The following is a 21,163-nucleotide window of genomic DNA, read 5'->3' as shown; positions in this document are numbered from 1 at the left end:
TGCTGCAAATCCACAGTTTGCTCAGTTGAGTGGTTTTGGTCAGAAAGGCCTGAGGGGGAAATTGGGTTTCGTGAGATGTTCTCCTGGTGCAGGTCTACTTTTAACTGTCATTAAGTTGTTCTGCAAATGTTTAGGAGTTGATTTGATATGATTTGCCAGATAATTACATAACATGCAAATGCCTGACTCTAATCCACTAGGAGAGTAAAATGAGGTGAATGGTGTTGACACAATACTTTATTAGACACATACACAAGTGAGAGTATAACAAACACTCACCAGCCGCTTTAAGAGGAACACCCAGCTATCACTGGTCCAGAACTGCCTTTGTTCTTCATGGCATGATTTCAACAGGGTTCTCAAAACCATCCACAGAAGTTTTGGTCTATATTTACATGATAGCATTACATAGTTAGTGGAGATTTGTCAGCTTAACATCCATGATGAAAATCTCTTCCACCACATCCCAAAGACATGGTCAGCAACAATCATTGAGTAAGGTGTTGTGATGGACTCCCTCGCCACCTTCTGGTCCGGAGTCTCACGCACACTGTCGTAAAGATGTGACTTTTAACCAGGCGTGTGCTTGTTTTGGAACAAGTTTTCTTTGTTCAGGTCAACTGTTTACAGGATACAACACAACAAGGTAAGGTATTTATCAGTACAGTTACATAGCGCTATGGTTCGAAGCATAACATCACCCAGATGTTGTGAGTTTGTAACGCACATCAGTAGCCATCATGTAGCGCTACTAGCAGCCTGATGCTATAACGTATCCCTAGGCTAACGTGACAAAAAGCAAACTGTCAGTTCATACAGTAGTTTAGTAGCCGTCCATACGTAGCCTTGACAGCCGATGCTCTAAGACATGTCTGTAATGTGTAACGTTAGTGAATCCTGGTCATGTCCTGCCAGTCATCTACCAATCAGAGCTAATGTAACCTCACTCTTCATTTTATTGATAGACTCAAGTTTGAACAGACCACTGCAGAATAACTGCTGACTGTGGGTTGGAATGAACATTAGTACAAACAGCTTAGCCCCTGTGTTAGCCTTTAGCTTGTGTTCTATCTCTCTGCTGTTTATCTTTCTTCTTCTCTTCTGTCCTTTTTCTGTCTGACGGTTAGGCTCCAGTGTCCACCATCACTACAAAATTAATCACAGAAATGGTTTTCAGCAGAGAAGAACACAGATCTCTCTTCTCACTACTGAAGTTCATCAGCCGGCGTGGTGTTGTCATAGAGACTTAGATGTGTGGTATATCAATCTGGTCTTTCTTGACTCTTTCAAAATAACCAACATTGGTGCTGATAATCTCATCATAAAGTGTAGATTGCGATTCGGCATATATCTAAAAGAGAAACCTTGTTAGGATCACTTTCAAACTCCTCACAGCCCCTTTAAATTAGAAGTAACTAATTAAATCAATCAATCTATAAATAGATAAATAACTGAAACCTCCCAACCCAATTTTCCCATCATCTTGGTATGACATAAGTATGTAAGATTTATATATATACATATATCCACAAATGATATACAAACAGTTGTCACATAATCAACTACCTATTAGCTCCACTTATACATATACCTATATAAGCACATGAACATATAAGTATACAGTATGTTGTGTGTTTGTTGTGTGTAGATATTTAATCAAGTACTGTTGCTTTAAGCTAGACCCATTGAAGCACTTAGTCATAAGCAGCTACAGCAAGGCTCATATGTTGTGCATCAGCTGTGTCCAACAATGAATATTTTGCATTTTAGTGAAATGTAACTAAGCTGTGGAGAGTTCCAGCTGGACGATATATCTGTAAATATGAAGCCAATCTCTCGATGACAGTGAATGTGGTTGTCTGTTTTTGTAGCAGCTGTAATTCAAGCAAACAACTGTGGTTTTGAAGTCATGAAAAAAAATGTTTATGACACATTCTGAGCCTACTGCAGCAGAAATTCAGACTCATCAGACCAAGCAGCAATTTCCCAGTCCTCTGTTGTCCAGTGTTGGTGAGCCTCTGTGAATTGTAGCCTCAGTTTCCTGTTCTTAGTTGACAGAGGTGGCACCCAGGGTGGTCCTCTGCTGGTGCAGCCCATCTGCTTCAAGGTCCCTTAAATCAACTTTATTCCCCATTCCAACGCTCTGTTTGATCATCAGCAGCTCATTGTCACCATTTCTCTGGACCCAAAATGCATGGAGTTGCTGCCACGTGATTGGCTGATGAGATATTTGCCATTGCTTTAATGTCACAAAACTCTAACGGAGAGTTTTTAGTGAAAGATAAACCCCAAATATAAGGTTTTGTTTCAAAATAAACACTTAAAACCATAAAATTCATTTGTTTTCAGTCTGTCTAGAAAGTGTTGCAGAGTTTCTCATGAGCTAGCTGTGTGAGTAAAGAGAAGCAAAAAGGCTGATAAAGGTTACATAAGTGAAGGCCTGTAGAAATGCTTTGGGGTTGTTTTAATGAGTGGATTACCAATTAGTTACTTCATTTACAGTCTCAGAGGAACTCTGTGACGTAGTAACTCCAACATGAATATCACAAAAGAGGATGTAGGACAGAGATTACTGCAAAATTATGCACCCTTCAGTGAATAACGTTGCTACTGCGTGGGTGCACAACCCCTTGTCCATGCATTCCTTGGGAGAACATGACAGCAACCCCCCTCCACCCTCCCCCACCCTCCTCCGCTCTTCCCCATCTGATCTGGGGACTGTCCAGTGTGTCAGTGACTCAATTCTATCGTCCTTGTTCCCTCATGGCCCTGACTGAGCCCGGGCTAACACGTAGGGACAGGTTGAGTCATGTGGCCGGGGACGCTCCGCTGGCGTGTTGCCTGTCTCTTCACCTCACTGCAGTCTCGTGGATGCAGCTTGACAAGGGGCTATGGAGGCGCTGCGATTGCCCCTTCCTCAGCATGACACCAGATGCCAGAGTTCAAGAGCACTTCAGTGGTTACCGTTGCTCAAGCTTTGATTTTACCCGCTGGTATTCAGATGCAGTTGTGGCTGGCTGTGTCTACTGGGCGTGAATGTTTTCATCTCATTTCTCATAGTGAAACTTTGCACATTACAGTGTGATCAAAACCTGCAAAGTGTTCTCTTGATGAAGTGATCCTCATCAGTGAGTACATCCCAAATTCTCAACTTAGAAAATGAAAAATGTAAAACTGAAAACACTAGATAATTTTTTGAAATGCCAATCCAGAATTTCTACTTATGCAAATCCATGTGTGAGGACTCTGTGCAACTTCAGCCTTTTTTTCCCCTCTTTTTAGGAATCTGGAAATGTGCGTTTGTCTATATACATTCATAGAAGCTGGATAAGCTACTGGGGCCAATATTGGCCCTGATCACTCATCACTTAAACCCTCATCACTTTTTGCTGTGCTGAACTTAGGCAGTGAGCAGAGAAAAAACAATGGACATTCACAGGACGTTGATCTCTGCATTAACAGTTTATCACTGACTACCAAACTATTATTTACATGTCTGTGATGATAAATCCATCAGTATATACCTTTTTAATCAAAATGACATATTTGATGCTAAACTTTAACTCTTGTTTTCCATTAATATCTAAATTTACTGTTTTACCAAAAAACAAACAAAACAAACAAACAAACAAAAAAGAGAATGGTGAAGCGCATTTTTAATTTTTCAAATGCCAATTTACTGTTTTTTACTTACAACCCAGAAAAGAACAAATAAAATGCGGTTGTAACTATATATTTTGTGAAGTTACGATAAAATGAGATGCCTTACAGTTAAAAATGGTACGTTGTGATAAAATATGATGTGCTACCATAGAATGTGATGTGTCAGTGAAATGCAGTGTTGTACTATATGGTATGATACATCACAATACAATACCATATAAACAGTAGGATACACTTCTATAATAAAAAATGGTCTTAACATCAGGACCGTATTATATAGCCCCATTTCCACAGGATCCAGCAGTCCGGTATGGATCAATACGGTTTGTTACGGGTGGAGTTGGTTTCCACAGCCAACCGTGCCCGGCGTGTAAGCCAGATGCTGATAGCAGTGTCAGCTACGCATTAGTGTAATGCCACAGCAGTGTGGCACAATGTATCTTGCTAATAAATTCGCCAGTAAAATGACGGTAATTCAGAGGAAGGTCTGTACCTCTACGGTTTTCCATGGAACCCTGTTTGGTGGTGCCATTTTCCTGAAGAAACTTCTACTTAGGAAGTTGACTGGAGATTTTAACATGTCAGTGTTAAATATCCTTTATAACCACTTTCACATGGGAAGTGACGATTCTTTTGACCAATCAATGGACTGCAGTGTTTCCAGCTCCACCCTCTGGGGTTGGCTCAGTAAAACCGCATTTCCACCAAGCAGACTGGTTTAGTTCGTCTTGGTACGGTGCACATTTTGTGGCGTTTCCACTGACTTATCCCGGGACAGATCCCCAAATAACCGAGATGAGCCGTCCCACTTTTTGGGACCCTTTCGTATGGGTGCCAGACTGAACCAATCCGCTCTCGGAAGGTGAAGCACCAAGACCGTCGACTGGTCAAAAGAATCGTCGCTTACCCCGCGACAGCGGCAGCATTTCTCCTGGCGGCACACAGTCTTCTCTGAAACAAAGCTTGATTTCACTTTGTATCAAAGAGCTACATGCCAATCACAGAGAGGACAAAATGCTGCATGTCTTCCATCTATGCTCTTTGTTTACTGTGTCGCATTTTTCTACTTTGTTGGATTTATTAGTGGGGTAAACTGTGTCGCGCTGCTACGGCGTCACGCTATCTGTCGTACACGCCGCCTACCACAAGAGGGCAAAGTTTGCTGTGGAAACACAAACAGGATCAAGCTTAACCGTACCAAACCGTACTGAACCGTACTGAACTGAACCGGACTGCTTGGTGGAAACCTGGCTTATGTCTGGCACCCCAACAGAGGGGAACCAAAAGTGGGACGGTAGGAGTCGATAATTTGGTGACCTGTCCTGGTTTAAGTCAAAGGAAACGCCTCACAATGTGTGCTGGATCGAGACGAACTGAAGTAAACCACTTGGTGGAAACCAAAGGGCCTAAAGTCAATATGATACAGTACACTTCATTATTGGGAGAGAGGAGTTCTCTTGGGCTAAAACGCTGCTCACATTTACCTTGAAATTAGTGCATAAAATAAACAAAAACATCATCAACAAAAGGTCATCAACATATCTTAACAATAACCACCACAGACCTAAATTTGAAGTCATGTTACACAAACACGGGGACATGGAGGTTTGAGGTTTGCAACCAAACCAGATTTAAGATACTGCTGTTTCTCCTGCCCTCAAGAACTTTAAAATATAAACAATACAATGTGTTTCTAGCTGTGTATGGCCAGCTTCTGTAGATTATTATCAGAAAGTCAGAGAACTGACTTGTGTCTCCATTTCTAATGAATACTAAAGTCTGGAATGATCTGTCATTTTAGTTGATATTTACAGCAGCACAGACCAGCGGGGTGCGTTAAAAACTAGTTTTGGGATCAGTTATCCAGAGGGAGAGTGAAGTTTGACACAGAGCTGTTTATTTTCCATGCCTTTGGTTAGCTGTTCTACCTTTCCCGTGGGCAGTGGGAGGAGTGAATGATGAAAAACCACTCAGACAGGAGATTCCAAAATGTCGACACACTGCGGTGCCGTAGGCCAGCTCTCTGAACACGATGCTGAGATTATAGGAGTCTTTACCCCCTGCCATCAGAAAAATTATTTGCTCTGCTCCCGGTGAGGACCCACAGCACACAATAAAGCGTCTGGGTTGTGGTTGCATCCATGCACTCTAACAAAGTGTAACGAAGCAACTTCAGACTTTCACCTTTTAGCTCGACACCTTGAGAAATTAAACTCAATTTATATTCAGACTGAGACTTCGCCACCCTCCTCTGCCCGCGGCGTTCGCACTTGCTTGTACAGATATAGTCCTCCTTCCATGCTCTGCATCTGGCCTCTGTCTGAGTCAAGGGGAGAGACTGAGAAAAGGCACACTTGGAAATCTCTGCTGAACAGCTGCCTGGCCCAGGAAGCATGGTACCCCCGTGGATCCTGTTGAAGCCAGGTTATAAAAAATCCACCCAGGAATAGACTGTGTTTTTCACAACAGCTGTGAAAGAGGAACAACCATGGGTTTATCATGTTCCTGTGTGACTGTTGCTGTTATATTTTACGTGTATGAAGGACCACAGTGTGTTGGTACATGCTTTGTATTAAATATGGAGCAGAATGTGAGCAGTGCAGCCTCGGTCCACGGCCCCCTCCTCACTCCCCGCCCACCGCCGCTTGAGTCACTTTGCATTAATTCTGCTGTTGCTTGATGAAAACAAAGAGCAGACCAGTAGGGGCGTTAGACAGGGCCAAGTGAGCCACACAGGCTAGTGGGACCTTAGTGCCAGGATGATGTCATCACGCCATCGCGCCCGTGGGCCTGAATCTTCATGCATAAGCTCTGATGTGTATGAGAGCAAGGACATCCCAGCTGACGACTGTTACAAAGTCATTATTCTCCCTCCTGAAGTCCTGGAGTGAACACGTTTCCCTGCAGGATCTGACTTTTATCATTAGATTACGTAACCTGTGGTTTGTTTTGATTCATTCTTTAAGCTCCTTTATTACAGGCCAGAAACAAACAGCTCAGCTGATTGATCAAGAAGGTGATCAACTTCAAATCTATCAGCTACTTTTCCACATTTACTCAATTTGGGTTTTTACTTAAGGCATTCAAACGTAAAACAGAAAGGCTGGAGGAAGCTCCGTCCGCACCTATTAAAGGCAGCAAAGGCCTCTCAAAATTAATTGAGAATAAATAAATGAATAAATAAGTTAATTAATGAACCAACTCCGAATATCAGAATTCTGAGAATGCAGATTAAGTCCTGACTTTCCCAGGGTTCAGCAATTAAAGTAACAACTCTGAGAAATAAAAATTCAGGATTCAGAGATTTAAACTGTGATCCTGAGAAAGCAGACATAATTCAAAATTTACCCAGAATTCAGAGTTAGGTCTGAGTAAGTCAGAATTCTCAGAATCCTGACTATAAAAGTCAGAATTAAAAGACAATATTTTCTTTAAGTTTTTTTCAACCTCCCCCTGTTAGTGGAACCTGACTCTAAACACTGATTTTCATGATTTTAGTGTATCATGTTGCTGTTGGAGGAGATGAAATGTACAGCCAATGTGGGGCAATCCAGGACACGCTGTAAATACAGGAAGTAAGATTCTGCTCCATGGATCAGTCACTGGCATTTGTATGCAGGCTTCTGCCACAAAGTAAGGTATGCCATCCATTCACTGCAGGAGACTTAACCCTCAAGGATTTTTTTTTTCTTGCAGGTATTTTTTTCTCGATTTTTGGCTGTGATTTTGTTTGTGTTTCTTTGCATGGAATGATATTTTGAAAGACTTTTTTTTCATTAAAAAAATCTTAAAACTTAAATTTTTCCTAAGGTCAACAATACAGTGGGAGCTAAATTACAACCCATGAGGTAAACAGAGGACAACAACGTCCTCTAACCAAAACTGCTACAACAATATAACAGATCAGTACTTTTACCTTTTTTTTTCCACATACCTTTCCATTAACTTTAGTCTTATTCAAAAACACATGAGATGTATTTTTTTAGTTTTAACTCTTCAAATGCCCATTTTATAACACTAAGTTACTGTTTTATTGAAGAAACATTAATAATAATAATAATAATAATAATAATAATAATAATAATAATAATAATAATAATAAGAGTTAATTTTTATAGAATAAATGTTAGAGGGCTGGGGATTTTTATCTTAAAATATAAAACTTAAACATACATAATATTAATAATACAACTGATTTTGATGCACTGTTTTTTATTTATTTTTTTATTTGCAATATCAGATTCTGGATTAACTACTTGTCTGGTAATTAGAGAACAGAAATGTCCCATAGAGCTCCATTTTAACTACAATAGTTGCTGCATTTTTCTTTTATTTCTACCTTTGTAATCTCTTAAAGTGTTGGTTTGACTTTGGGTTGCTAATTTAAGTTTAAATAATAGAATATTGAAAAATAAATTAATAAAAAAAATAATAAATATGTTAAAATATGAGTTATAACAACAAAAGTAATTATAATAAAATTAAAAATATACATGAAAAAAAAATCACATTATATTTTCTCTGGAGGTCTAAGGAATGAAAAGCATGCACTTATTCTGCAGGGGAAAATGTGGGATCAAGTGGCTTAACTGCCTTGTATGACACCTACCATGCAGAATGTGTGGCAGACATTAAAAATAAAAAAAGATGCAAAGAAATATCCTTCACTTTAATGGTCTTAGTGGACTTCTGGGGTGAAAGAGGGAAGCTGAAAACTGATTTCAGTCTACTTCATCACCAGCTAAGATCTCCTCACAGGAGCTTTAAAGTCAGATTCAAACTGAGCAGATACCGCCTCCTCTCACAACACGACTTTAAAAACTGCCTCAAAACTGTCCAAAGAAGATAAAGTATGTAGGAAATAACAACTCAAATAAATTCCTGACACAGTTATTTTAAAACAGTAGTGTTTGATCTTTATGATTCAGCTCAGCAGCTAATGTTACAAATCATGTGTTTTAGTAACAAGTGAGTGTGACAAGAAACAAACAAACAAAAATCAGGCTGGTATTTACAGACAACAGCTTCAAGTGTAAGAAAATACAGTGATAAATATAAAGTCTGTTAATTCATGAAAGTTCACGCTGTTCCCATTAAAAATGGATTGTCAGATACATTCTGTTCCTCATTACACAGGTCATTAAAATACAATCATGATATTTATATGTGTCACGTTTTAAAAATCTACCGATGAGAATGTTTTAAATGAGATTTAAAACAGAATCAAGACTTGGGTAACGAGAGAATTTTGTTTCTAAAACTGCTCAATCTCAAACATATTTACAATGTATGCATTCTCCCAATATGTCTAATTACTAACACTTAAAGGGTCTAAAAATAAAATCTCTTGGTTTTTTACAATTTAAAGTTTCAACTTGGTGACTGCATCTTAGTCATGAGTGGTCGGCTGCATCAAAATCAAAGTTTCAGCTGTTTTTAAACAGTGAGAACTGCTGAGAAGGTTTAACAGCGGCGAAGCTTCACAGGTTCTGCCTTCATGTTCTTCAGGTCTCTGAGTAAAACCGTCTGAATTGCACATAAAAACCCTTCACACCAAACCACATATGTCAGTGCGTGTTGTGTCAGTAATGTAAGTCCGTGTTAACAGCCCACAGAGCAGGTCACACCTCTGAGCTGTGGAGGTGGGTGCTGTGAAACTAATCTGACAGTAAATTGCATCTGTACCCCCGACGAGCCTTCGCCTGCTCCTCTCTGGACCACTCAGCTCCTCCGCCTTCATCCGTCCTCTGTTAGGACAAGAGGATCTTAGCCGCATACAGCAGTATCCCACCCAAGCCAGCTGTGGATGCAATAGCTATGACCCTCACTAAGAGGAAGTCCATGGAGTCCTCCAGCTTCGTGTGCAACTTCAGGACCTGTCGATAGGTGTCCTCTCGGCTGCTGGAGTTCTCGATAACGTGGTTGGCTAAGCCGCGCTTTTCATTCAGCGGCATCTGAGCGGCCACGCGCTGCTCAGCCTGCTCCTGGGTCAGACCGTCCCTCTGCATGAGACGCAGCAGCTGAGTGGCAGGGTCACTGAAAAGGAACAGACAATGCGGGATATTTATGGAGCAGCCAGAATGTCTGTTAAAAAATCCAGAGGCGGTGAGTCAGGACGAGAAGGCACAGCGAGGGCGGAGAGAGGTAACATGGAAGTCAACAAACAGCACGGAATGGACTGATGTCAAAAACAAAAAGCTCTGAGACTTTGACACAAACAGTCCAACAGGAAAGAGCCAGTGATGGGACAATTAAAGAAACGTGTTCTTACCAGTAAACTACTACAGTGTGGTTCAGGAACTGAGTGAGACGCCTGGTTTCAAAGAGGAGGGGCACATCCAGAACCACATAGCGGTACCCTGAGGACACAAAGGTGACAAGGGGCAGTATGAACACACTAGAAGCTCCAACTCAGTGGAAACAACACAGAAATCACAGTTAAAGAACAACACCAAAACATCTGAAATGCTCTCAAAAATGTTTGCAGCACGTGTTTTGAAGCTGCATTTTTTCAGATTTAAAGTTGAAATAATCCTATTTTTGAATTTGCTGTCAGTTTTTTTGCAGAATGGGATGAAAGGTTGCAAACCAAGCTTCTAATGCAGCGTGTTTCTAGGTGCTCAACTTCTTTCAAGGTGAGGATCTCCTGAGCAGAGCAGCATTCTCCAGTGCTGAAACATGAAGACAGTACTTAAAGAGAGGGTACTGCTTTTTTTTTTGGTAAGATTTAAACTGCGCTTCTGGTATCCCTGTAGTATGTTTAATTGAATTATAGTTTTAAGAATATCTATTTTGATCACACTGCTGTTTTAAAAACCCTTATTAGAGCCTAGGTCTGAAAATAACACTGTTTTGGCTGCTGTCTCTTTGAGGCCTCATTTACACCACAATGTTTCACTCCAAATCACAAAAACATGAAGCAAAAATATCTGTGTTTACACTTAAAACAGTGTTTCCAGGGACTGAAAACACTGTAGTAAACATGCCAGGCCTGTAGGTGGCACCATAACTGTCTTGTCCAGAAGCGACTTTTGGTAGATCTCCACTGAAGTAGAGTTGAGCTGATCATCTGTTGTATTGTTGAATGCTAAGAGCAGAAGTGAAGCAACAGAAGCACACTTTGTTGAAAGAGTGTCAGCAGATTCAGCAGACAACATGGTAGTCTACGATGATCGTAAAAACAGTAGTTTCACTGTTGTATGTGCAAAGCAGGGTGTGATGTCAGCATTTCCACTGAAAACTCCAGCTCGCTGTTCACACAACAACAGTGGTGTCAGCGTTCCAGAAAAAATCCACTCTAGAGGTCGTTTTCAAAAGTTTGCTTTTAGATCGGCTAAAACGCTGTTTCTGTGTTAACAAGATAACGAGAAACACAACAAAACTTTTGCGTTTCACCCTGAAACTGTTGTTATGTAAGCAGAGTGAAGCAGTGATGATTTCCGAGAGTCGAGGTGCACGCCTCAGTCCCTTCCTCCTTAAAGTCCCACTATGCCGCTCCGCCCATTACTGCTCAGCGCTCAACCCAGATGGCGTCTCCACTCCACACTCACTCCAAAAATAAAAATATATTTTTTTGAAGCCTTACTTTTTCTGGCCGATCACTGATCTTTAGAAAGCCTGACCTGCCGATATTGATTTCGGTCAATACTGATTTTTATTATTATTTTAATTTTTTTTATATAACTGACAGCATATACCTTCAAAGTTCCAATCTTATTTTCTTGAGAATCATTTATCAATACCTGTGAAACAATAAAATCTTTGTGTTTTAACTTAAACAACCAACATAGTGTCCTGAGTTTTAGGTCTCAGAGCAAAAAGCAACAAAAGCTGGCTGTCAGAGCTTCCTGGAGGAATATAAGATCAGTTTCATATAAGGATAGGCCAATCACTAATCCCTGATCACCGATCCCTAAAAATTAAGGAAATCGGCTGGCCAGTCGATCGGCGCATGTCTACTAAAGACTTTGGCCAAGATGTGGGCATGCATCAGACTTTTGTTCTGAGCGGAAATGAGCTATTATTGAGTAGTACGGTGTCCCACCCCATCACCCCCACCCCACTTTGCACTCCTGTCAAAATCCAGCTACCTTGCTCCCCACTCTGCTCTGCTCACATGCACTGCATGCAAACAACCCCCCTCCTCCTGTTTGGCCAGCCCTCTCGAAGCCTTTCAGGGGCAGACCTTGGTTTTTGAGGCCCACCCCTGCAACATGTCATGATCCATTTAAAAGATCCTTATGCAATGACCTCATCTTTTAGCAAATCTCATGAAGATCTCGCCAAGGTCTCATACTATTTCTTGAAAGGACCACTTTGAGCAGTTTACAGGGACTTCTGCATCATATGAATATGCATTGGTTTAAAAAATCTGCATATGTTGAGAGCAGACATCCAGCACTGTTACTTTAAATTTCTGTTTGAAATATGGGACAGCATGATACCCCCTCTTTAAGAGCGAAAAAATGTAATTCATTGACTGTCCACTTGGGGCTCAAAAACTTACGCTATCAGAGCGCCTGTTATAATGTCTGATTTTACAGATTTCCTCAGCCAGGCCAACACAGGTTAGCAGTTAGCTGACAGTTCCATAATATGAATAAAACTTCCAGAAGCTTCTGGGTAAAGGCTTCCTGTTAGTGAAATCAAAGAGGAAGAAAAGACAACTTAACATCTCTGAGTGACGTATTTGAAGTTTATCATGGTTTTGTTTTAAAAAAAGTTAAGGTTCATATTTTTAAAGGAAAAGTCCTGAGTGCAGAAACTTTTCACTCCCTTTATCACCTTCTACCTCATATAAATGTTGAGAATATTCTAAAATCTTCCTCTTCTTGGCTCACAGAGAGCTTTGTGAGAGGCAGCCTAAGACCCTAAAGCCCATTGCAGCGCTGCCAAACAGCCTTGGCTGGCTTTCAGTGAAGTATTCTCTGTTTCACTGTTAACCGATAACTGAGCCAAACTCACCCCTGAGAAAGTAGAACAGGATCTCTTTGAGCATTGCTTTATGGATCTCGGGGTGGGTGATGGAGTTCAGCAGCTTCCTTTTCTCCTCGTTGGCGAAGATGATCTGACCCAGCTTCTGCCGGTCGATCTCTCCGTTCTCCAGGAGGATCTCTGGCCCGAAGTGGTAGACGATGCGGGAGTAGGCAGGAGTGTGTGGCTCCACGACTTCTCTCAAGAAAACACAGATATTTCAGATCCTTTTTTTATCATTTGTTTTTTTTTTTGACAAATGTGTCAAACACTTTGGTTTACGTGTGACTAAAATCATCAATGGATAAACATAAAGACAGGATAAACACTTTGTTCAATGAGACTAAAAAGGCCAGAAAAGGAGAATCTTTAAACTGTGGATGCGGGTTTGTACTCTTCATCTACTCCCATGACCTTATTATCCTCTCCACGCAGCTCAAACATGATCCCTGCAGTCAGCAGAGACGGCCGTCATGATTCATGCTATCTCTCCCAGCGCTTGTCTTGATAAACCTCCTACAGGCACAGTGTTAATAAACAAAGCTACAACAGAGGCCAAATGATGTAGGACAAGCTCCTAAACAGGGTCAACTCAAAAGACTTGTCTCTTTAAGGAGCACTCAGCCACTCGCTGACAGTTTTCAGCTGGTATCATAAAACCTGAAACCATCACAGAGGAAGATGAGCACCAACCTTTCCTGGCAACAACATCAGCATCGATAATGGGGCACCCGAGCTCCCGCAGCATGGTGGATACGGTGCTCTTTCCTGAGGAAATACCTCCCGTCAGCCCCACCAGGAACATTTTGGTGAAAAGACACTGAAAGAGAAATGTCAGTACAGTCATAACACTGATACAGTTCATCCTGACTCACTGAAACTAATCAAAGCTTGATTAAGAAAATGTCATGTGGCAGATAAATGTGTCGTAAATGTGAAAATATTAATGTGAAAAATGTCATGCCACTTCTCACTGGAAGTAGAAACACAGAGATTATTAAAGCGCTGTGCTGATTTTGCCCCCTGCAGACAAAGTGGTACCTTGTCCTTTACACATGTTCATGTTTTATTTGCCAGAGAATCTCCTTTAACTCTTAAATGCAGCAATCTGTGAATCTCTGCACCAGAAAAACTAAACAATAAAAAAACAGTGAACCTGTTGCATATTGGACTTGTTTTGTGTTTTGTATGTGACACTAAATGGCTGTTTCAGCAGCAGAAATCTTACTTTATCTTACTTTTCTGGTTCCAATACTGATACCTGGGCTTTGGTATCCACCGATACTGATACTAATCTCAGTCCTGATCTGATACCAGTGTTAAATAATAACCTGCATCCTCTACTGTAGATCAGACTGGTAATGTTTTGGGTAAAAGGCAAAAAATTAGTTTATGGAATTACTGAAGTTAATATTTATCTTAACTATGAAATATTTGAATGTTTACCATCAATACATTTCTTCAGAATGTACACAGGTTCTTTTCAAAGTAAACTTTTATACCCTGCTGACTGGTAATGAAACAAAAAACAAAGAAAGTGCATCAGAGGCAGCATTTCAAATCAAGTAGCGAAGAGCGCTGCCCCCCCCCCCCAAAAAAAAATTAAAAAAATTAAATTAAATTAAATTAAATTAAATTAAAAATAAAATTAAAAAAAAAACAAAACAAAAAAAAAACAAAAAAAAAACAAAACATAGAGCTGTTTGCCTAGATCAGCTCCATAGAGATCTCTTCCCACTGATACCAATTGAGCCTTGAGAGGCATAGGGTCAGTATTTTTACTGGTGGTCTCCGTTATTTTCAGCCATCAAATTAAATATCATCCAATTTCATAAGCAGCAAAAAAAAAATCCCCTTGGGGGAGCTTTTGATGTCTTCTTTGTGTATGTTCACTTGAGGCTTGTGGTCCAATTGCTGAGAAATATGCACTCAAGTGCCCACCTGGAAGCCAATCGCATGTTTAAAAAAAAGTGACCACTTAGGAGACAAAAATTTCCCCTAAAGCGCCATCTCAGAAGGCAAAAAACATGGTAAAGTGCTCTCTTGGGTGAATAAAATTATAAACTGCCCTCTTGGGTGGATAAACACTAAACATACCCCCATGGAAGGTTAAAATATGAAAATCACTCTTGGTGGCAAAAAAGATACGTGCTACCTTCTTGATAGACAAAACATGCGCTAAAGTTCCCTATTGGGTGGCAAAGATGCAGGCAAAGAAGACCTCTTTGGTGATAAAACGGCATCTTTAAGTATCCTCTCAGAAGCCAAAACATGTGTTAAATTTTCCTCGTGAGACAAAAAATTCTGTGCCCTCTTCAGTGGCAAGAAAGCACTGTGCATGCCTTTTGTTTTCTTTTGGCCCATGCCCTTCAAATAGTCTGTACACGGATCATTGACGGATAAGGCTTTTCAACGAGCCAATTTTAAAATACTAAAAATAAGGATATATCTGGCCATTGATCAAACATTTGGAATGTAGAGTGCATATGCATTCATGCAAAAACACAAATTAAGAGATTTTAGTGTGTTTTAAGTTGAATTTAAAAGACAGCCTTTAAAAAAAGTCATTTGGTGCGACCGTGATTTATCCCAAAATTAATATTTTTCTTTAACATCACTAACATTTGAACAAGTATCATTAATCAAATGAACAGTTTAAGAAGGACAGGCTTGTGTAGCTTTTCATTTTTCATAAACCGTAATTATTACTTATTTTAAATTTATTATTAATTTATCCTATAATGGCAGTGTCTCTCTCGAAATAAACAGGCCCTACAAATAAAGGACATAAATCTATCATTTAAAACCCTCAGCAGTAGTTGTCCCACATGATACTCGGTCACCCCAGATGATGTTTTCAAGTTTAGTCAAATATAACATGCCAACAGTTAACTAAAGAAACCAAACTGGACTCTTCTTATGACATGTCCCTCACAAATTTATCATCAAAATACCAATTTGCAGAAAAAATGTATTATTCCCAGTTTTGGAGCGGTCGCCCCACATGATACCCAAAAGTGTTCACTGCATAGAAGTAGTTAAAAGATAGATTTATTTGCTTGGATAAGATAGTCTTAGCAACCTTCCAGTTGTTTCCCTGGATCCCTTAGATGTGTCTGGCTGATGCCATAACTTGTCCTTGAGGTGGTTTCAAAATAAAAGTTCCAAAATTGTGTTTTCTTGATGGTCGCCCCGATGATATTTCATAAAATGAAAATCAGGGGACAAAATTTGTTTTTATATTATGATGGACGTGTATGGGCAAATGCTTTATAATTGCTATGATGAAGGCAAAACATATTAGAAATTATGCCAAATAGGCAAAGAGATATATTTGAATGGATTTAAAGTGATTTTAAATCAGTTGTCCGAATAGAAGTCAAGGCTGGACGGTCGCCCCACATGATGTTTTGACACTTCAGATAGCACAAAAATTACTTATAACTAAAATTTTTGGAGAAATTACAGTGGTTCTGTATATGGGAAAAGTACAAGACTTACATGCTCTCTTTTTTATGTATTTTGAGTGTTTTTTCAACAGAAAAAAAATCAGTCTGACCAAAAAAGTGGGCGTCACGTTATTGACCTACACACCACTACTATTGTTTACAAAACGTCCAGTATATCAAACAGTGAATTTTAAATAAACTTTTAAGTAAACACGGGAAATTTAGGGACTAAAAATAAAATATATGGTTTAAGAAAGATGTATAAATGCATACAGGAGGACTATGAACACGGTTAAACTAACTTTCTGATTCATACACTACTCTAGAGTCTAGGCCTACACGGGCGGAGGCGATATGCAAATGACTTCCGGTCATCGGCAGGCAAAGGGGCTAAAGGCTAAATCAGCAAATCTTTTAATGTATGTATTTTTAATTTATCTGCCCTTGTCGTGTTAAAATCAAAGAATGGCAAAATAGATTTAAATGATTAAAAACTAAGCCTTTTTTTAATATAATTAAATAAAAAAAATACAAAGCGATATTTAAATGTTATAATGTTTTACGCTTTACTGAGGCTTCGCTGGGCTTTAAATACACGCCCACCGCTGTGGAGGTGTCGAGATACACATGTATTTATACATCTTTGGATAATTTTGTATTGTGATGGACGGGATATCACCTTCAAAGTGCTTCTTTACCAAACACCAAAACAAACCCCCAGGACACTTTACAGCTAATTCACTGTATAACACTGACACAGATAAAAATGAGTGGTGCCAGAACTAAACTATTATGATGTAACTGTCATGTTACGATATGTGTTCTGTCTTTTTTTCGTCTTTACCTCTTAAACGAGTGGTGCTCCTTAAATGGGCTGAAAGCACAGCGGAATTCCACGAAGATTAATAGTGGTGGTGGGGCTGTTGCAGTAAACAAGAAGGAATGCTAACAGGCTAACGCTAGCAGAAGTCTCTCAGGTCAGAGCGAAAACTAAAAAACAAACGCGTGAAGCAGACATTTCTACTGCCGAGGCTCAGATACACATTCAGAGTAAACCGTTAGAGGAACATCTATTGATGGGAAGAGATTTCTGATACTTTGACTTGTGCTAAACTGACTGCTAGCGACCTAGCCTCTTAGCTGGTAGAACGCTACCTGAAAACTTTCCGGTGTTGTTTCCAGCTTCACAATAGTTCCGCCCAGTTTCGAGTGTTTCAAGCTCCCCGATAACTTCCAAATGCATAGAAACGGCAGCAAATACAAATGAAACGAATGCCATTCAAAGATAATACCCGTGTTTAGTGTTTGAAACACAAAATTTAATGTCTAAGTGTTTTAACAGCAATGATAGACATTCTTTTTTAAAAGGAAATGATCTTCAACTGGCCTCTTGTAAAAAAAAAATCATTTATGTCAAAGAACAGAACCATTAGATAAAAAGATAAATTAACAGTTTCCTTCCTTAAGTAAGCACATTCTCTGACACAATCAACATTCACACAAAATAAAACCACTTAAGTCCACTCTCCTGTAATAAAATGCTAATCCTCTACATTTGGATCAGCATTACTTTCCAAAACCTGCCCATCAGAGGAAACAGGCACACTGGTGGAACTATGGGAATGTTTGGACCTTTTCCCTCGATGAACAGTTTCCTCTCCATTCTCCCCTTCCTCTCGCTCCAGTCGGCCTCTTTTGACAAAATGGTTAATCCTGGACTCCAGGCTCTCACAGCACGGGCGCTCCAGGAGGGGCTTGTAGTTTTTCTGCCTGGTGCCTTCGACCAGCCAGCAGTGGTTAGAGGACACTCCACCTGAGGATCAAGACGAGTTATTTAACACTGAACCTTTGTGCACAACAGATCAGATCAGTAACAAATTCTAGTAATGGACATAGTACGCCAAGAGGTACAAATTTCACAGACAAATGTAAATAAAGTTACAGTATGTGACCTAGTGTAAAATTATAAACCTGAGAGAAAAATATTGTGAGAGCTGAAAGCTTCTTTGGTTCTTGTGAGAGTTTGAGTCTTGAGAAAATCAAAATAATCTAAAGGGTCAAGGTGGATTACCTAACTGAGCAAACGTAGTAATGATGTTGTACTTACTGTAGCAGCAAAACAAACTTGTTTTTAATATTCAGAGCTTTAAACTTTTTTACCCTCAAAAATAAAGTTGTATTTTAGAAAGATACAATAAAAACTCAACATACTGTGATCTAAACTAGCAACCTGCTACAACTGAGGGGATATTAGGTCTACCAACTTCATTGGGAATATGTCTTTTTGAAAAATTTAGAGGTGTCTGATTGGTCAGTTGAACTAACTGTAAATCTCACCCATTGTCTCCAAACCCTGGATCATCCCATGCAGGACGTGAGCTTTGACTGCACTTTGAGTCCAATGTTGTTGGAGAGCAGACAGGACGTAGTTCACCTCTTCTTTTTCATGCTGCCAGCTCAAACCCTCAAAGTGACAGTCATACAGCACCAAGGGATAGTCGACTGCCATGCTGGAGACGGGGAGAGAGATGTTTAGGAAAGATTTACGCAGAGCGATCTGAGATTGGGGGAAAAGTGGTATTTTGGTGACACAACATTAGTGAAAGCACCTGTACTGAGGCTTTCTGGGGTTACTCTGAACATCCAGGAGCTGATTGATGATATCTGGGGCTTCAAGTTTTTGTCCAATCAGGAGAAGCAGTGCCATCATGCACCGTACCTGCATCACAACAAAAGAGACACCATGTTAAAAAAGCCCAATTTACAGAACTATAACAGTTTGAGATGAGCTGATTGTTTTGCAGAACTATTACAATGTGATGGAAAGACCAAAGTACCTGGTGATAAAGGAAGGCCAGTCCTTTTATCTCAAATATAAAGACATCATACTGGTCTTTGCTGGAGTCACACTGTGGCTGCACAGGCTTCACCGACGCTGACAAGATGGTCCGTTCAAACTGCAGGACTCCATTCCCCACATCCATTTTACAGATGTTGCGAAAATCATGAGTGCCTTCATATCTGTTGGGTGTTAAATTCATTCTTCAGCCAAAAACTGGTATTTCCTTCCTACATTAACTTAAATGACTTAATGCCTTCGCCCACCTTTTTGCAGCTTCTGCCATCAATGCGACATCCAAGCATCCCCTGGGGAAGTAGTAGCGATATGTGCGTGACTGACAGTCAAAGCGTGCGCTGAAGCCCTCTGCTGCTGGTGCCCAGTCCAAGATTCTGATGTCCTGAGGTAGGACTCTGTTCAGCATCTTTGCATATGGAAGCTCAGAGGGAGAAGCTTTATTTTTGGAGCTGATGCTACAGTTTTCAGGGAGCGTGATGCCCAGTCCTTCACAAAACTGTGTAGAGCGCAGATCTATAGTTATTACCTAGGAAAAGAAGGCAAGTTAAGTTAAACAGCAGATGCAGAAACTTGTCCCTGAGTCTCACTGAGCTCACCTGAGAAAAGGCACTGACTCCTTTGTCAGTGCGGCCACACCGGTGATAGTTGGAGCTCTGTCGATCCTGAATCAAACGAGTCTTCAGTAGAGCTTCAAAGAGTCTGGCCTCCACAGTGTTGTCAGTGTTTTCCTGGACTGCAAAGCCCTGGTAAACCCATCCCAGGTAAGCCAGTCGCAGAGCCACATGGCGGCGGGGATGGGCAGAGAAGTCAAAGGGACGGTCTTTGCCTGCTTTCTTACCCTTTTTGCTGCCGTTTGTGTTACCGTCAGATAGACTGGACATCAGGTCTGTGTCATCTGTAGCATCACTGCTCTCCTTCAGCTGGGACTTGAGCCTCTCCAGCTCTGCCTCCAGCTGTTTAATGCGCTGGGTTAAAGCCTCTGACATGCTGCCTGGTAAACGAAAAAGAGACTGTTAAAGAAAGACTCAAAAAGTTGGTGTATACTCTGCTAGCACAAACAAAAACACATGCGCAGTTATCTCATATAATTTGACTTTCAAAACCAAACAGGGAAACTCAAAGCTACCATCTATACTTCAAAGTTATATCGGTTAATATTACTGTCAGCCTCTAACGCTGTACCTGAAGTTACAGGCTAAGTGCTACAAACACGCTAACTGCTAGCTCACATGCTACACCGCTCCGTTTACCAACACAAAAACTAAATGCTGTGACCGGTAAAATACTAATTTTAAAACCTGCGTCATTACCTTTAACTTCGCCCCCAGTAGTGCTGAAATATATGTTTTTGCAGTGAGTTTTCTGGGTCGCTAGTGTCCACGTTACTTTCCAGTGTTTCGTGATGCGGACCAGTTCCGACAGCGGACGCATTTCTCCCACAGGGCTGCTGGGAAATGTAGTCGACTGAAAGATTGCTCAGCGACAACAAGTGAGCAAAGATTAAAAAAAATATTGACCTTTTTTTTCCCTTTTGATTGTAATACACCACTATACACTCATGAATTTGTGTTTTTAACTAAAAAAAAAAACATAAAACAAAAACATCATACAGGACACTTGTACTTTGCATGCCAAATTAAATTCACAAATTCAGTCATGATATCTGACAAGTTGGCATTTCCCTGCCTGAACTTGTACTTCAATCTTTAGTTCTCCTGTTATAATTTCAAGAATATAGCCATGGCGTATTTTTTCTAACATGACAATTTCAGTGGTACTCTGGGTTTGTTAGTAAGAATACTGGTTGGCCTTTAACTCTTGGCTCACAGTGCATAGGGCCTAAAGTGCAAAACACACACACACACATACAACAAAACAAAACAAAACAAAACAAAACAAAACAAAACAAAACAAAACAAAACAAAACAAAACAAAACAAAACAAAACAAAACAAAACAAAGAAACAAGCAAAAAAAAAAGTATGTATATAAAAAACATACCAAAAAACAAAACAAAACAAAAAAACACAAAAACAAAGCAAAAAAGAAAGCCCAAAAGTAAACAAATCAACAAACACAAAAGAGAAATAAAAAAAAAAAAAAAAAGGTAAATAAAGAAAATAATAAAAATAAAAACTTGCATACCTACAGGGCAGCATAGTTGTTCTTTTTTAAGGTCATAATAATAATAATAATGTATAATAATAACAATAACAATAATA

At 40.0% G+C, this 21,163-nt stretch overlaps 2 protein-coding genes across 2 annotated transcripts; both read right to left on the bottom strand.

The window, feature by feature from the left end:
* Window positions 1–8,550: 8,550 nt before the first annotated feature.
* On the bottom strand, window positions 8,551–17,271 carry dcakd (dephospho-CoA kinase domain containing). Its single transcript, XM_074663263.1, has 5 exons — window positions 16,930–17,271; window positions 13,330–13,456; window positions 12,628–12,831; window positions 9,935–10,022; window positions 8,551–9,699 (listed from the first exon to the last, which is right to left on the bottom strand). The coding sequence occupies exons 2-5, from the start codon at window positions 13,439–13,441 to the stop codon at window positions 9,414–9,416; spliced, it is 690 nt and encodes a 229-aa protein (XP_074519364.1). The 5' UTR covers window positions 13,442–13,456; window positions 16,930–17,271; the 3' UTR covers window positions 8,551–9,413.
* Window positions 17,272–17,448: 177 nt separating this feature from the next.
* On the bottom strand, window positions 17,449–20,412 carry pus3 (pseudouridylate synthase 3). The gene is made up of 7 exons (XM_074663364.1): window positions 20,253–20,412; window positions 19,539–19,933; window positions 19,191–19,468; window positions 18,923–19,106; window positions 18,695–18,804; window positions 18,423–18,595; window positions 17,449–17,898 (listed from the first exon to the last, which is right to left on the bottom strand). The coding sequence occupies exons 1-7, from the start codon at window positions 20,371–20,373 to the stop codon at window positions 17,627–17,629; spliced, it is 1,533 nt and encodes a 510-aa protein (XP_074519465.1). The 5' UTR covers window positions 20,374–20,412; the 3' UTR covers window positions 17,449–17,626.
* Between the last annotated feature and the right edge of the window lie 751 nt (window positions 20,413–21,163).

The sequence above is a fragment of the Halichoeres trimaculatus genome, unplaced genomic scaffold, assembly GCF_033239565.1.
Source record: "Halichoeres trimaculatus isolate MK-OKI-2021-1 unplaced genomic scaffold, fHalTri1.1 fHalTri1_scaffold_23, whole genome shotgun sequence".
In the NCBI taxonomy this organism is placed as follows: domain Eukaryota; kingdom Metazoa; phylum Chordata; class Actinopteri; order Labriformes; family Labridae; genus Halichoeres; species Halichoeres trimaculatus.
Note: the sequence above shows the minus strand (reverse complement) of the source record. Positions and strands in the feature narration are given on the sequence as shown.

What these genes read in the sequence shown, in the direction of transcription:
- dcakd (XM_074663263.1), bottom strand. Translation starts at nt 13,441, where the DNA reads ATGTTCCTGGTGGGGCTGACGGGAGGTATTTCCTCAGGAAAGAGCACC. An exon ending in TGATGTTGTTGCCAGGAAAG is followed by an intron (nt 12,832 to 13,329) that starts GTTGGTGCTCAT and finishes TCTTGAGAGAAG; the next exon opens with TCGTGGAGCCACACACTCCT. An exon ending in CCTGTTCTACTTTCTCAGGG is followed by an intron (nt 10,023 to 12,627) that starts GTGAGTTTGGCT and finishes TTGTGTCCTCAG; the next exon opens with GGTACCGCTATGTGGTTCTG.
- pus3 (XM_074663364.1), bottom strand. Translation starts at nt 20,373, where the DNA reads ATGCGTCCGCTGTCGGAACTGGTCCGCATCACGAAACACTGGAAAGTA. An exon ending in TACTGGGGGCGAAGTTAAAG is followed by an intron (nt 19,934 to 20,252) that starts GTAATGACGCAG and finishes TTCGTTTACCAG; the next exon opens with GCAGCATGTCAGAGGCTTTA. An exon ending in CCAGGGTTTGGAGACAATGG is followed by an intron (nt 17,899 to 18,422) that starts GTGAGATTTACA and finishes CTTGATCCTCAG; the next exon opens with GTGGAGTGTCCTCTAACCAC.